General features: G+C 47.0%; 1 protein-coding gene across 1 annotated transcript in view; it reads right to left on the bottom strand.

The window, feature by feature from the left end:
- Nucleotides 1-15,596, bottom strand: part of TDRD12 (tudor domain containing 12) — a 61,160-nt gene that overhangs the window by 34,354 nt on the left and 11,210 nt on the right. Inside the window, exons 5-9 of the mRNA XM_055146135.1 lie at nt 10,580-10,635; nt 9,483-9,568; nt 8,060-8,249; nt 7,290-7,376; nt 615-712 (exon numbers count right to left, since the gene is read on the bottom strand). Coding sequence (XP_055002110.1) covers nt 615-712; nt 7,290-7,376; nt 8,060-8,249; nt 9,483-9,568; nt 10,580-10,635 — 517 coding nt within the window. The remainder of the gene's footprint in view (nt 1-614; nt 713-7,289; nt 7,377-8,059; nt 8,250-9,482; nt 9,569-10,579; nt 10,636-15,596) is intronic.

Genomic DNA, 15,596 nt, shown 5'->3' with positions numbered 1-15,596 from the left:
TACTCTCACCATCTCAGAGGGCACTGGAGAAAGAACTGAGATGGAACCCCTGGAGGGCCCAAGGGGCCATGCTGTTAAAATGAGAATCAGCACACAGTTCTGTGGAGAGGCTGAAGGGCCGAGTGAGGGCTCGCGGGCTGGAACTGACTGGCCCCTGGGAAACTGAGCAAACAGGTAAACCTGCATTTGGCCCTATTATAGTCAAAGTTGATTTTTTTTTTTGAGGTCATTTTTCTTTGAGGTGGGAGGCAGCCCTTACCTGTTGGATATTAACCCTGTGCTAGAGAAGCCTGGGGAGGTGGCTCTCAGCCACCGGATGCACATGTCGTGCACCCACATCTTGAACTCACATGTACCCAGTGGTGATCGGGGCTAACTCCTGACTCTGCACTCAGGGACCAGTTCTGGCAGTGCTCAGGGGACCATATGGGATGTCGCAGATTGAACCTGGGTAAGCTCTGTACGAGGCAAACGCCCTCCCTGCTATACTATCGCTCCAGGCCCGACAGCCAAAGATTTCTAACAGCAAACATATTTTTGGTTTTCCCAGCAAATCTTAAGGAACTTCAAATAACATATCAATTTCATATTTACAGAACGTTTAAAAATACGACCTTGTTTACATCATTCAGGGAGATGCACTGTTCTTCCTTTTCAGATTTTGTCTTAGGTAAACCTCTCAGTGAATCCATGCTGCAATTCAGTGTCTTATCTGCAATATAAAAATAATGATTAAAAGAAAAAGTCATGTTTGACAGTGCTATTAGCAAAAACAGAACAGAAAAGAACACAATGAGACAAGCACAGGCATGAGGCACACACACGATTATTATGGAACAGGGCTCAATATTGAATCCCATTTGAGAGAATTAAATTTTAAATTCTTATTTCAGTCTTACTATAGAAAATGCTTTCAAAATTCTCTTGCTGGCTTATTAACAATTAAAAATAATTTACTTGGGCCAGAGCAGTATGGTACAGTGGGTCCAATCCCTGGCGCCACGGTCTTGAGCCCCACCAGGAGTGATTCCTGAGTGCAGAGCCCGGAGTAAGCCCTGGACACCATCGGGTGGCCCAAACCCAAAATTTGTCAAAATGTATTTTCCCCATTTGAAACTGATTTTTTCTCAAAAGGCCACAAGATGTCAATCAAATGCCAGTGTCCTTTACGGTGAGTTGGCTACTCCTCGCACTGACCAGAGGGACCGTCTCTGTGTTCCTTTCCCATGACACGGGTGGGCTTGTCACAAGACCAACAACTTCAAGTGTGAGACACCAGCACGCGATGCTCTTTGAATGCTCCCTTTTCAAAGTGGCCACTGTGCTGTGAAGAAGCCCAAATGCTCCTACGGTTGGGACACGCAGCAGCTGAGGTGGCAGCCACGTGACGCAGACACCATAGAACAGAAACAAGCCCCACTCTTGTTCTGTCCATTCTGAGCACAGGATCCATGGATGTTGGGAAATGCTTGTTTCACAGTAATACATGGGGTGGGGTGCTTCCCACTACTAATAACTGACCAATAACAACTCAGTCTCAGCAACTTCTCAGGATCACAACTGCACCTCTTGCGTCCTAACAGCACGACAGACATGAGAGGACTGTGGAAATCACATTGCTAGAGCGGCAGTACAGTGGGTAGGGTTCTTTCCATGCATTCAATCCCTGGCACCCCATACGCCTCCCAAATCCCACCAGGAGTAACCTTGGAGCCTAGAATGAAGAGTATACCCTGAGCTAAATTACCGTATGTGGCAAAAAAAAAAAATCCAAAACATCAAAACACAGCAGGAACAAGGTATTTATAAAGCAGGTGGAAACAAAATAATAACCAGGAGGTAACAAAATGATAGACTCTCAAATACTTTCTTACATTTTTTCTATTTTATTCAAACATCGTGGTTTACAAAGCTGTTTCATGATACATTTGTCACAGGCATTCAATATTCCAACCCCAATTCCACCACTATGGCCTTCCATCCACCACTGTCCCCATTTTCCCAATCAGCCTGCAAGCCTGCCCCCGTAGCAGGCCAAAAATAGCTTTATATTCCTCCCTACCAATAAGTGGCTAATGGAATGATCAAAAAATGCTCCAGTAAAAGAAAATTTGTGAAAATTGTGGTATCGCACCAGGAGCGATTAAGTCCTTGTCTTAGGGGTTACTAAACTGTGGTGGCTAGTTGAACCTCCCATGTTACTATTTCTGCTGAGTTTCGTTGGCTTCTAGATTACATACCCATCCACTCTGGTGTGCACCTACTGGGATGTTAGTATTGTATAGCTGGGATATGTCACATGGCTGCAAATGTGGCCACACACTCCAGAAAATCCAGAATATTTAACTGGGCAGTGAGCTGACCTGGCGGCATTGATGGAGCACGGGCGTGGCTACCCGGGCTTCCGGTACAGGGCAGTCACCCACCCCGACTCAGAGAAGGCCCCGAGTTCTCGACCGAAAAATCCTTGCATACCTGAAATTTCTGGCAGTTTGGCCTCTCTATGGAGCTCAGTCATGAGGCGATGGAGTTCGGCTATAAGCATGGTAGTAGCTATTGGGGTGTGCGTGTGGCTGTTGGGGCTCCAGCAGGGCAAGGACTTGGCCTACCTGCTCGAAGGCTGCCCCCGAGTTCTCAACTAGGGACCAGTTATCTGAGGAACTTTTGCAGCTAGCTGATCTCTCCTGGGATTTAATCATGAGCCTCTGAGGCTGGGTGACAGATGAGATTATATGGCGGCTGTGGTGGAATGTCAATATTTTTATCTAGGACTAAAACTGACATTTCAAAAGCTGTTGAGTGATGGAGCCGGAGTGACAGTCCAGTAGGTAGGGCTCTTGCCTTGCATGTGGCCAACATGGGGCTCCATTCCCCAGGATCCCACAGGGTCCCCCGAGCACACCAGGAGTGATCCCCGACCCGAATGCAGAGTCAGGAGTAACCCCTGAGCATCACTAGGTGTGGCCTAAAAACTAATAAATAAATAAATAAATAATAAATAAATAAAACAAAAGTTGTTTAATGAATAACATAGCCAAGCTAGGTAAAACTGGGCTAAAGACATTACTTGGGAAAAGACTACAAACTGCAAATCCTCCCAGGTAGGTTCATCTCCTGGTTGAATACTCCGGGATCTTCTCAGATGGGGGCGTGCAGATTTCCCTCCCTCCCAGAGCAGCCAGCAGCCACCACACCCATGAAAGGCCCAGTCCCAGAGTTTTGGAGTGCACAGCCGCATAGGAGGCCATACAAGCCATCTCCATATTCCACAATACTAACAGTCTCGCAGAAACAGAAAATTTGATGGGAAAGTTGCAAAGAAGACCACCAAGTTCAATGAGTGGAAAGAACAATACAGAAATAAAAATTACTGTGGGGATGCTGAAGATTATATGTTTACATCAGAATAAATTTCCACGAAAAATAAATTATTTGGCAGTGAGATAGTGTAAGGGTCAAGTGCTTGCCTTGCATGCTACTGACCTCAATTCAATCCCTGGCACCACATGTGGTCCTTTGAGCACAGAGCCATAAACAGGCCCTGTGCAAGCCCAAATACTCTGTCTGTCCAAAAATACTTTATTTGGGTAAAAAGAAAAAAAAGAAGGAAAAGGAACTCAACCCAGAATAATTCCTGGACTTTTCCAATTTATGGGGGGGGCACAACTCTATAAACCCATCACTGGATGAAAACACCTTTTAATTAAATCATTGTAAGATAGTTACAAAGATATTTACAACTGAGTTTCAGGCGTACAGTGTTCCAACACCAATCCCCTCCCTCTGCCAATGTTCCTAGTTTCCTCCCCCACCCCTTGACCCCACACCAGCCTGCCTCTAGGGCAGAACAGGTTTTTCTTCTCCCCTCGCAGACGCAGATGCTGGTCTGCAATGCTGTAACTGAAAGGGGATCATGCATAACACTGTCTTTTAATTTTTTTAATTGAATATCTGTGAGACAGACCATTACAGAGCTGTTCATGGTCGGCTTTCAGTCATACAATGATCCAACACCCATCCCTCCCCCAGTGAATATTTCCCACCGCAGCCCGCCTCTGTGGCAGGTACTTTTCTTCTTTCTCTCTCTCTCATGCAGATAACTTTGTCTCATTTCAGCACCCAGTTCCTGTCCAAAGTGATTATTTCCCACTATCATTTTCACAGTTGTCCCTTCTCTGTCCTAACCACCCTCCCCCATCCTCTCATCTCTTGTGGCAAGCTTCCTCCTAAAGACCAGTCCTTCTGGCACTCATTTCTATTGCCTTTAGCCCAGCAACCTTCTATTTAAAACAATAATGACATGGTCACATGCTGCCTAGAAAGCCAGGCAGTGACTAAGCACGATGACACGATGACAGAGACACCTGGTATTTCCCCGCCACAATGACAAAGAATGAAAGATGAATGGAGATAGCGTAGGTGCAGTGGTGACAGGGACCCCTGGAGCAGGAATCCTGGCAGGGGACTCTGACAGGAGGCAGACACAGGTGCCAAAGGCTGCCAGGGGCCAGATACTGTGCCAGGCAGGTCTGTCCAGAATGGCCCCTCTAGCCAATTCAAGGGATGGGAACGGCCCCCACCCTGTTCACAGGGGCAGACACTGGGCCAACAATGATATCAGAGCCAAATATTGAGCAAAAAGTACAATGAAGAGGTACTTTTTGTAGAGTAACATTTCCATAAGTTAATTATTTAATTTTATGTACATCCTCATATCTACACATCTTTGGAAAGACTCAAATTTCAGTAAGGAGGAAACAGTTTAAAAAGTAGATGACTACAGCAGGTAAGGTGCTTGCCTTGCATGTGGCTAACCCTGGTTTGAGTCCCGACATCCCATATGTTCCCTCAAGCACTACCAGGAATGATCCCTGAGCACTTTTATTAATGGCCCTCTACCTCCATAAATAATAACATAATTTTTAAAGTAAAGAAATAGTAGGTGATCATTTATTATCTACATTTTTCTAATGAACAATACCATCAAATCATTAAAAATAATTTTAAGTATAGGAACTACTTCAGCTGACTACAGCATTAATTCAGTTGAGTTTTCTATGGATATAGGATTCACATATGGGTATTTCACACCCTCAGGTATACATACACTCTATAGAGAAATGAAGACCACAGTTGTGTGCTAAGCATCAAAGAAGTATCAGTTTCTTCAACAAGTGGTCCTGGGAAAACTGGCCAGCTGCATCTAAAACAATGAACTCAGACCTCTTTCTAATGCCAGGCCCCAAATTCAGATCAAAAAGGATTAAAGATCTCTATATAAGACCTGAATCCATAAGGTACACGGAGGATAATGGGGGCAGAACCTTCCATGACATTAAAGCTAAAGGCATCTTCAAAGATGAAACACCACTGACCAAGCAGACGCAAAGATAAACAAATGGGACTACAGTAGACTAAGAAGCTTCTGTACCTCAAAAAAAGCGACCAAGATACAAAGAGAGCCCACACTGGGAAAAATTATTTACCCAATACCCATCAGATAAGAAGTTAGTATCAAAGATACATCAGGCACTGGTAGAACTTTGGGAGAAAAAAACAGCCAACCCCATCAAAAAATAGGGAGAAGAAATGAACAGAAACCTCCTCAAAGAAGAAATACAAATGGCCAAAAGGTACATGAGAAAAATGCTCTACATTGCTAATCATCAGGGAGATCTGATATCTGATATCTCAAAACAAAAATGAGATATCATCTTACACCACAGAGACTGGCACACATCCAAAGGAACAAGAACAACCAGTGTTGGTGTGAATATGGGGAGAAAGGGACTCTCGTTAAATGTTGGTGGGAATGCTGACTGGCCCAGTCTTTTTGGAAAACAATATGGACATTCCTCAAAAGGCTAGAAATTGAGATTCAGTACATATGACCCATCAATATCATTTCTGGCAATATACCCCGAGGGCCCAAAAAATACACAGCAGAAATGCCAACTTCAATGTTTATTGCAGCACTATTAACAATAGCCAGAATCCGAAAACAATCTGAGTGCCTGAAAACAGAAGACTGGTTAAAGAAACCATGGTGCATCTATACAGTGGAATACTATGCAGCTGTTAGGAAAACTGAAGTCATGAAATTATAAATGGATGGACATGAATGAGTATCATTCTGAGTGAAATGAGTCATAAGGAGAGGGACAGACATAGAATGACTGCACTCATTTATGGGATATATAAAAAACACAATATGAGACTAATACCCATGGACAGTAGAGACAAGGGTCAGGACTGGTCCACGGTTGAAAGCCTGCCTCTGGTGCTGAGGGAGAAGGCAGCTGGGACAGAGAAGGGACCACTGTGAAAAAGACAGGGAAATAATCACTCTGGATAAGAACTTCGTGCTGAAAGTAGGTAAAGAAATAAACACGATAACCTTTCAGGATCTGTTTTGCAAACCATAATGCCCAAAAGGTAGGGGAGAGAGAGACAGAGAGAGAGAGAGAGGCAGAGACAGAGATAGAGACACAGAGAGAGATAGAGAGAGAGGTAGAGATAGGCTAGGGGAATGGCAAGGGGGAACTGGGGACATTGGTGGTGGGAAATATACACTGGTGGAGGGATGGATATTGGAACATTGTATGACTGAAAGCAGCTTTGTACATGTGTATCAAATGGTGATTCAATTTTTAAAAAGACAGGCATCAGTTTATTAGCATTGATTTGTTGACATCCAACTGTTGTTCATGGGTCAGAGTGACATACAGTGGGCAGGGCGCTTGCCTTGCATGCAGCTGACCTGGGTTCAATCCCTAGCACCTGCTACGGTCCCCCAAGCTTGCCAGGAGTGATCCCCTAGTGTAAATCCAGAAAGCCAGCCCTGAGCACTTCAGGTGTGGCCAAAAACCAAAACTAACACAAAAAAAGACAAAAACAAAACAAAACAAATTGTTGGGACACTTCCGTCCAACAATTCCAGTTCATTAACTGTTTTACAGATATGGAATCAAAAATCGGCCGTTTCTGTCCTTAAAGGTACACCTTTCTTATATTTATGAACTCCTACTGCTTAAAATAACTCGTGAATCCCTATGTATTGCCTGAGGACAAACAATCATGGGACTGTGGCTGGTTTATGGTCATACACATGAACAAGCGTTTAGCATGGTTTTTACATTAGCATACAATCCTCTAGGTATGAGCCGCAAATAAACACCTTCCAGTAAATTAGGGAAAGCATGCTACAATCACCGTAGTCTGCACCAACATTCCCAGTCTCTGAGGAGCTCAGACACCCCTGTGAGATGAAGGGAATGAGGGGAGCTTACCCAGGGGTGGGGAGGCTGGTCCTAGCTCAACGCTCTTGGGCGAGGGAGTCTGCAGAGACTGTGCCAGAAAAGTCAAATCCTGGGAATCTGACAGAAGAACACATCTCAGGGTTACAGTGTGAAATAACAGCCAAAATGCAAGTGGGAATTCCTCTACTGTGGCTTCCGCTGTACGACTTGGATAGGTGGCAGGGGCCCACAGGGGGGCGAGGGGAGGAAGGCACTCACAATGGTTTCCACCACCCACGATGGACTCTTCTCATATCCTCATGCTAATAAATAACTCTTTTCTAAATGCCAATCATGTAAAACCTTGTCTTGGAAACATTTTCGACTTAATAAGAAAGTAAGAACAGTATTTTTCTCTCTCATAAAATCGAAAGGCCATAGTTTTAAGATCTCAGAACCGATTGCAAACTCAGGTGGATTAAAACGAAAGTATTAAATCCTGAGTCTCTGGGCTGGAGTGATAGTATAGGACTTGCTTTGCACGTGGCCGACTTAGGTTCAATCCCCAGAATCCCATATGGTCCTCAGAGCACTGCCAGATGTGATTTCTGAGCACAGGTCCAGGAATAAGCCCTGAGCATCACTGGATGTGGCTCTAAAACCTAAATAAATAAATAAATAAATGAATAAATAAATAAATAAATAATTTCCTTAGGAAGGGAAGTCCGAAGTCTCTACAACAACCTGTCTATACATACAATGCCTACAAATCAAAGAGTTAATGAAAATAATAAAGAGACGGAGAAGGAGAATCCACTCACTTTTCATTCCTTGACCATCTTCTCTTTGCACAAACATTGGCCAGAGAGTGAGTGCTGGGTTGAGTTTACTGGAAAAGGCTGCTGACTTCAGGCTCATTCTTGGCTTCCCTAAACCATCGAGGCTTTTGTTTTCCATGGGTGATACATAACAAGCAAAGTTCTTCGCAACCAGATCATCATTAACACAAACCTGTTCGATTTAAGACAGCCCGTGATTAAGAAAATACAGGCAAGAAACTAGTCAGATTACTACTTCAAACTTTACACCAAACACCAATTCCAGAAATGTCACGTTACACAGAGAGCATAATTCTGAGCAAAATAGTAAGAAAACTCAAAGCTTTGTAAACTGTTCTCACGGGTGATTCGGTAATAAACCCTCCTCCCCCGCCCCCCAGTGCAAAAAAAAATTGTAAGAAAACTTACAATTTTTGTAAGTTTTTCAAGGGACCTGGACATAGTTTGACTGGTAGAGAGCATGGTTTGGATGCGTGAGGCTCCGAGTTCAAATCCCCAGCCCTGCAGGGCCCCCCAAGTGCAACAGGGTACAGCCTGGAGCACCGTCAGATATGGCCCCTATTTTTAAAAATACAAAAAGAATAAAATAAAAACCACCCATACCAAATGGGTGTGCTTACTTCGTCCAGTCCTCTGAAAGAAGAGTCATGCTCCGCACTACAGGAATAACTGCTTTATCAGTAAACAGAACGCTACCCCAAAACACTAAACTACAATAGAAAAGTCGTCAAAAAAGAGAAAATGTGTTCGTGCCAACTTCTGAGTTAAGCGTTGAGAGAAAGCCCAGGGTCTGGCGAAGTGGCGGCCGAGGGAAAGCACTTGCCTCGCACGTGGCCATGATGGTGAGCTCCCCAGCACCACACCCGCTCCCCCGAGCCCCGGCAGGGATAATTCCCGAGCACAGAGCTAGGAGCAACCTGAGCACTGCTGGGTGTAGCGAAACCCCCAACAAAAGAAAGAAAATGTCTACACTTTTATGAAGGACACTTTCATTTTTGGGGGGAGGAAGGGTTTCGGGGCAACACCCAGCAGTGCTCAGGGTTCTCTCCTGACTCTGTGCTCAGGGATCACTCCTGGCTCAGTGCTCAGGGATTACTCCTGGCTCTACACTCAGGGCACTCTCTGGGCTCTGTGTTCAGGGATCACTCCTGGTTCTGCACTCAGGCATCACTCCTTGTAGTGTCTGGGGGACCATATGGAGTCAGCTTTGAGCCTGAGTTAACTGCATGCAAGGTGAATGCCCTCCCCACTGTGCTCTCTTCTCTTCTTGGACCCAAGGCAGCTTCTCTTGATGTTTGCTTTGTATTGCGGTATTTCGTTGCTTTGTTTTGCTTTGTTTTGTGTTTTGTTTTATTAAAACAAAAAATTGAAATCAGGAAATTACTTCTAAAATTCTTTAACGTACCTTTTCATTTTTTATTGTGACATAAAGATAAACCTCAAAAGTATCTTCTTCCACAGCACATAATTTGGCTTCCACCCGGGAAGTCTCTGTGGGGGATAAAGGAAACCATGAAAGCATATCTGAAACAGTGCTGACCGTTTCCCACTGACCAGTGGCCACTGACCACTTGAGTCTCCCAGGCCACATGAGCAACAGTTTCCTGAACCCTCCGGCTGAATCCAGCAGCCCCTGGAATCTGAGCCCTGAGCTACTGTATCGGAGACTCAATAACCCGACGGCAGCTCTGAGGGTGGGTCGGGCTGGCACTATGCTAAGGCCCTGATGAGCGTATTTCATCTCACTCTTACCACAACCGGTGAGACAAAAAGAACAGCCACTGTCATCTCACAGGTGAGGTGGCGAGGCCCAGAGAAGGCGCCCCCGGGGTAAGCAGGGCAGTACTCCAAGGCAGGCACTCCACTGCCCCTCGATGTACCCCCCAGACTCCCCTACTGCAAAGCCAGCAACCCTCCCGGCATTCCATTTCCCCCAAGGCAAAGCATCTGCGTTTTCCTTGGGGCAGACAATGGAGCAGCCAGGGAGGGGCACCGGGACCCCAACTGGTAGCAGGCAGCATCCTGCTACCCTCCGTGCCGCTGCAGTCCTAAGCGGAAAGCAAAATGATCTGACTCTGAGCTGCCAAGGCTTAGGACACAGGCCCCCAGGGAGACTCTCCGAGAGCCAAGAGAGCACAGCGCAGAGATGCTCCGAGACATCCTCATCTCCACTAGCAGCTGGGCGGCTGCTGGGTCCCTGCAGTGCACAGGACCTGACTGCGCAGTGCTGCAGCTCTACGGGAACTGGAGACACTAGCTCACGGGATTCCTTGGACCAGCCCTTTCTAATTTTAACTGTCACTAACTGGTGTCCAGCTTCACCCCGCAAAGACTGGGGGTGCAAACACACGTTAGACACGGAGGGCGGGAGAGGCATCAGGTAATGTATGCGGAGGCTCCAAGAGCTAGCGGGGCACACCTCAAGCCCCTCCGCCCCAGAGGATTGAAGCAACTCTGGATGCCAGCCCGAAGCAGGCTGCAGCGAGCAGGCGCTCCCCTTACCTTTGAGAATGTTCTGGAAATACTGAACAGCAGCACTGTCCCACTTCTTGGAGGGTCTGCAACAGTGAAAAGATGCGACCCCTTAATAACAATCTGAGACGTTAATAACAATCCCCAAGACACAGACTGGGGATCCAGCTCTGACTGGGCACCAGGCTCATGGCTCTGCTCAGGGCTGAGGAGTCTGACCCCACCCCAGGCTCCTCTCCCCCTACGCCAGCTCCTTCCAGGGGCCCCCTGAGCACACCCTCAGCCCCGCCGCCACCACCACCAGTTACCTCCCTGCAGCCAGAACAGAAGCTGCCTGAAGCAGGCATCCTAAACCCAAAGCCTGCTCCAGAGATGGATTCTCAACGTGTGGCTTGAAGCGACACTCTATTGGCCATGTCCCTCAGTCACAGATGGCACCCTTTGAAGCGACACTCTAAGAACGGTCATGGGAAGGCCAGCCACAATTAGCTCGAATATTCCTCTGCCAATACTCTTCCACTGTTTCCCATTTTTCTCATCGTCATGTTCTTTGCCTGCGTGACACTGGATTTCATAAGAAGAACTATGTATCCAGCCTTCCTCCCTTTTTTATTCTTTCTTTTTTTTTCCTTTATTTATTTTTAATTAGTGAATCACCATGAGGGTACAGTTACAGATTTACATATCTTTGTGCTCTTGTTCCCCTCATACAAAGTTCGAGAACCCATCCTTTCACCAGTGCCCATTCTCCACCACCAGTAAACCCAGCATCCCTCCTACCCTCCCCAAACCCATCTCCCCACACCCCGCCCTGCCACTGCCCTTTCATTCTCTCTCTCTCTAATTAGGTGTTGTGGTTCGCAATAAAGGTGTTGAGTGGCCACTGTGTTCAGTCTCTAGCCCACATTCAGCCCGCATCACCCTTCCCCCGAATGGCCTCCGACTCCATTGTACTTGGTGATCCCTTCTCTGAGTTGTCCTCTCCCCAGAATGTGAGGCCAGCCTCCAAGCCATGGAGTCAGCCTCCTGGTACTTATTTCTACTATTCTTGGGTGTTAGTCTCCTACTCTGTTATTCTATATTCCACAGATGAGTGCAATCTTTCTATGTCTGTCTCTCTCTTTCTCATTTCACTTAGCATGATACTTTCCATGCCGATCCACTTATATGCAAAATTCATGACCTCCTTTTTTCTAACAGCTGCATAGTATTCCATTGTATAGATGTACCAAAGTTTCTTCAACCAGTCATCTGTTCTAGGGCACTCGGGTTTTTTCCAGATTCTGGCTATTGTAAACAGTGCTGCAATGAACATATAAGTGCAGATGTCATTTCGACTATACTTTTTGGCTTTTCTGGGATATGTTCCCAGCAGTAGTATTGCTGGGTCAAATGGAAGCTCAACCTCTAATTTTTTGAGAATCGTCCATATTGTTTTCCAAAAGGGCTGAACCAGTCGGCATTCCCACCAGCAGTGTAGAAGGGTCCCCACATCCTCTCCAACAGTGGTTGCTTTTGTTCTTTTGGATGTGTGCCAGTCTCTGTGGTGTGAGGTGGTATCTCATGGTTGTTTTGATCTGCATCTCCCTGATGATTAGTGATGTAGAGCACTTTTTCATGTGCCTTTTGGCCATTCGTATCTCTTCCTTCAGCCTTCCTCCCTTTTAAGTACAAAAACTCCGTGAAATTTCCTGACTGACAAGAGCGGGACCGGGTGTTTTCTTATGTAAAGGCACGGCTTCCGCAGTGTCCCTCAGGCTGGAGGATGGAACTATGATCAGAGGTCTGGAACAGGCGATCCCACGAAAGACAATGAGGTCTCCATAAAAACTCAGAAGGGCAGCCCAATACCCACTCCCGGTCCCGTGAGATTTGGGGAGAGCAGAAAAGCACTGCACCTCCTCCTCAGACCTCACCTGGCCATCTCTAAAGACTGGATGCTCCTGCATGTTAAAACTTGTCACCGAGTAACCAAATTGTTTCTCTGAGCTTTGTGAGCCATCCCTACAAACTAATTAAACCCAGGGAGAAAGCCGAAAAACTACCAGTGCCCCTTCTTATTGAAATGACTGTCACTGTAGTTTCTTTTCTTTTGGGGGTTGGAGGAGCAGCTGGGGGCCACACCCAGCGATGCTCAGGGCTTACTCCTGGCTCTGTGCTCAGGAATTACTCCTGGTGGTACCTGGGGGACCACAATGGGATGCTGAGAATAGAACTCAGGTTGGTCTCGTGCAAGAAAGTGCCCTGCCCAGTGACTCATGGCTCCGGCACATCACCATAGTTTCTATTTCTGCTCTCATTTCTTTTTTTTTTTTTTTTTTTTTTTGCTTTTTGGGTCATACCTGGCGATGCATGGGGTTAGTCCTGGCTCTGCACTCAGGAATTACTCCTGGCGGTGCTCAGGGGACCATATGGGATGCTGGGATTCGAACCCGGGTCGGCCACGTGCAAGGCAGATGCCCTACCCGCTGTGTTATCACTCCAGCCCCTCTGCTCTCATTTCTTCCTGCATTTTCTTGGCTGTCTGTTCCACTGTTTCTTTCATGTCCTCCTTTAACTTACTGAATGCCTGTCCCACCGTTTCTTTGAGTTCAATGAACATCTTCAATATTTCATCTCTGAATTCTTTATTGGAGAGGTCGGATTTGTGGGTAACCCGTTGAGGCTTCTGGACTCTTTTCTTCATCGAATCTTCATGTTGTTGAGGGAGTATGGAGGTGGGACCTTCCCGTTCACTATCAGTATTCCCCTCTTGCTTCGAGAAAGGCTTCTGGATGAGCTCGGTCGATGGTGGTCGCTTCTGGTGGGTTTTCGGTATACTCTGATTGGAACAGGCTAGTTGTCTCTGGCCTAATGTGTTTGGGATCGTCAGGATGTCTTCTTTAGAGTGAGGGAATGGAGGCTGAGCTGTGCGTCCAGTGTGCTGGGAAAGGGGAACGTAACTGCGGCTGTGTGAGTGGCTGCCGCCCCGGAGGCCACCCTGCCACCATAGTTTCTAAAGCTGTTTTGCAAGAGGTTCCACGACTGCAGCCCCAATAAAAAAAAGAAAGAAACAGGAGCTCTGTCCCTCGTGGCAGGGTGCGGAGAAGAGGAGTCCCAGGGGGGAGGGCAGGGCCGTTCTGAGAGTCACAGACAGTGCTCGTTTAAGACGGCAAAGGCCACGTGCCCTGGCGCAGGACCACCCAGTGCAGGGAACTGTCCTGAGCAGGCACAGGCAAGGCGGCCAAGACCCAAGACACAGGAGCAAAGACAGGGGCTGTGGCTCTGCGAATCTTCACGTTGGATAGAAGTTTCCCTGCATTTGCTTGTTCTCTGCTTTGAGGGGGAAACACCCGGGGGTGCTCAGTGGCGACCCCCAGCACTGTGCTTGGAGGCTGCTGGTGTTTAGGGAACCAAACCTGGGCCTCGTAACTGCAAAGCACGCAGTCCAGCCCTGGGAGCTATCTGCCCAGTCCCACCAGACACCCGTCAGTTCCACCTGCAAACAAGTGACCACCTGGGCTATGTTCACTCCAGGCGCCACCCAGAGGAGGGCGGGTGACAGCACTGAGAGGCCCCTCAGTCAGATCAGCCCTCGCGCCTCCAGGAGAGAGGAAGCAGGGCTGGAGAGGGGATTCTGGACTTTTTTTTTTTTTTAATGTTCCTTGACCCAATATTGTTTCAATGATGATTCTCTTTGTAGTTCATTACTTATTTTTTCTTTTCTCGGTTTTTGGGCCATGCTGGGGGGTGCTCAGGGTTCACTCCTGGCTCTGCAATCAGGAATCACACCCAGAGGTGCTCAGGGGACCATGTGAGATGCTAGGATCAAACCTGGGTCAGCCAGGGGCAAGGCAGATGCCTACATGCTATATATACTATGGCTCCAGCCCCAGGTCATTACTTTATAAGTAGAAGGTTGGGGCCAGGGGCAGGGGCAGTGGGTGAAAAGCACGGAGTCCAGGCCTGACCCCTAAACCCCTTTGACCTCAACCTCAACCTCTGGAGACGGGGCTGCTGTGGGAATTCCACTGCATGACCATGTTTAATAGACACTAACTCCAAAGACAGCTCCTAAAGGACCTTGGGAATTGATTTGCCATTCTCAAGAGGAACTAATTTCTTATAAATAGAGGGGCCGGAGCAATAGTACAACACATAGAATGTTTGCCTTGCATGCGGCCGACCCGGGCTCAATCCCTGACATCTCAGAGAGTCCCTGAGCACTTCCTGAGTGCAGAGCCAGGAGTAACCCCTGAGCATTGATGGGTTAACAAACAGAAATATCCAACACTGGATTTAAGACCATTACCAATCAGATCACATGTCCTCTCCCAGAAGGGAGCATAGCAGGACGCTTGCCATGGCCACGCTGCCAGACCCCGAGCCAGGCGGTTTTACTTGGGGCGTCCCAGAGGGGGGGCAGGTGAGACCCCTCTCTACCGCAAGGGACCAGCCCCAGCAGCCAAAACCCTCCAGAACTCAACCGCCGCCCTGCTCACAGCTGCTTTCCACATTCTCAGGCCGAACCTCACCCACGAGTCAACCTATTCCTGGACCACACGGCCACAAATACCAGACACTCTACCCATACTCCAAGAGTACTGCACCACATTTGATGGGGTCAAAGTACAGGGCAGCCAGTCTTAAGAGGGAAATATTTTTTTTACAGGTGTATATATATATATATATATATATATATATATACATATATATATATATGTCACTGTCATCCCGTTGTTCATCGATTTGTTCGAGCGGGCACCAGTAACGTCTCTCATTGAGAGACTTATTATTACTGTTTTTGGCATATCCAACACGCATGGGTAGCTTGCCAGGCTCTGCCATGCGGGCTCCATACTCTCGGTAGCTTGCTGGGCTCTCCGAGAGGAGCGGAGGAATCGAACTCGGGTCGGCCTCGTGAAAGGTGAAAGCCCAACTGCCGTGCTATCACTCCAGCCCATGTATGTATGTATGTATGTGTGTGTATATATGTATATGTATACATATATGTGTGTATGTATATATGTATGTATATGTGTGTGTGTATATATATGTATATATATAT

This window comes from Sorex araneus, chromosome 8 (genome assembly GCF_027595985.1).
Source record: "Sorex araneus isolate mSorAra2 chromosome 8, mSorAra2.pri, whole genome shotgun sequence".
Classification (NCBI taxonomy): domain Eukaryota; kingdom Metazoa; phylum Chordata; class Mammalia; order Eulipotyphla; family Soricidae; genus Sorex; species Sorex araneus.
The sequence above is the reverse complement of the archived record's forward strand: the minus strand, read 5'-3'. Positions and strand labels throughout refer to the sequence as shown.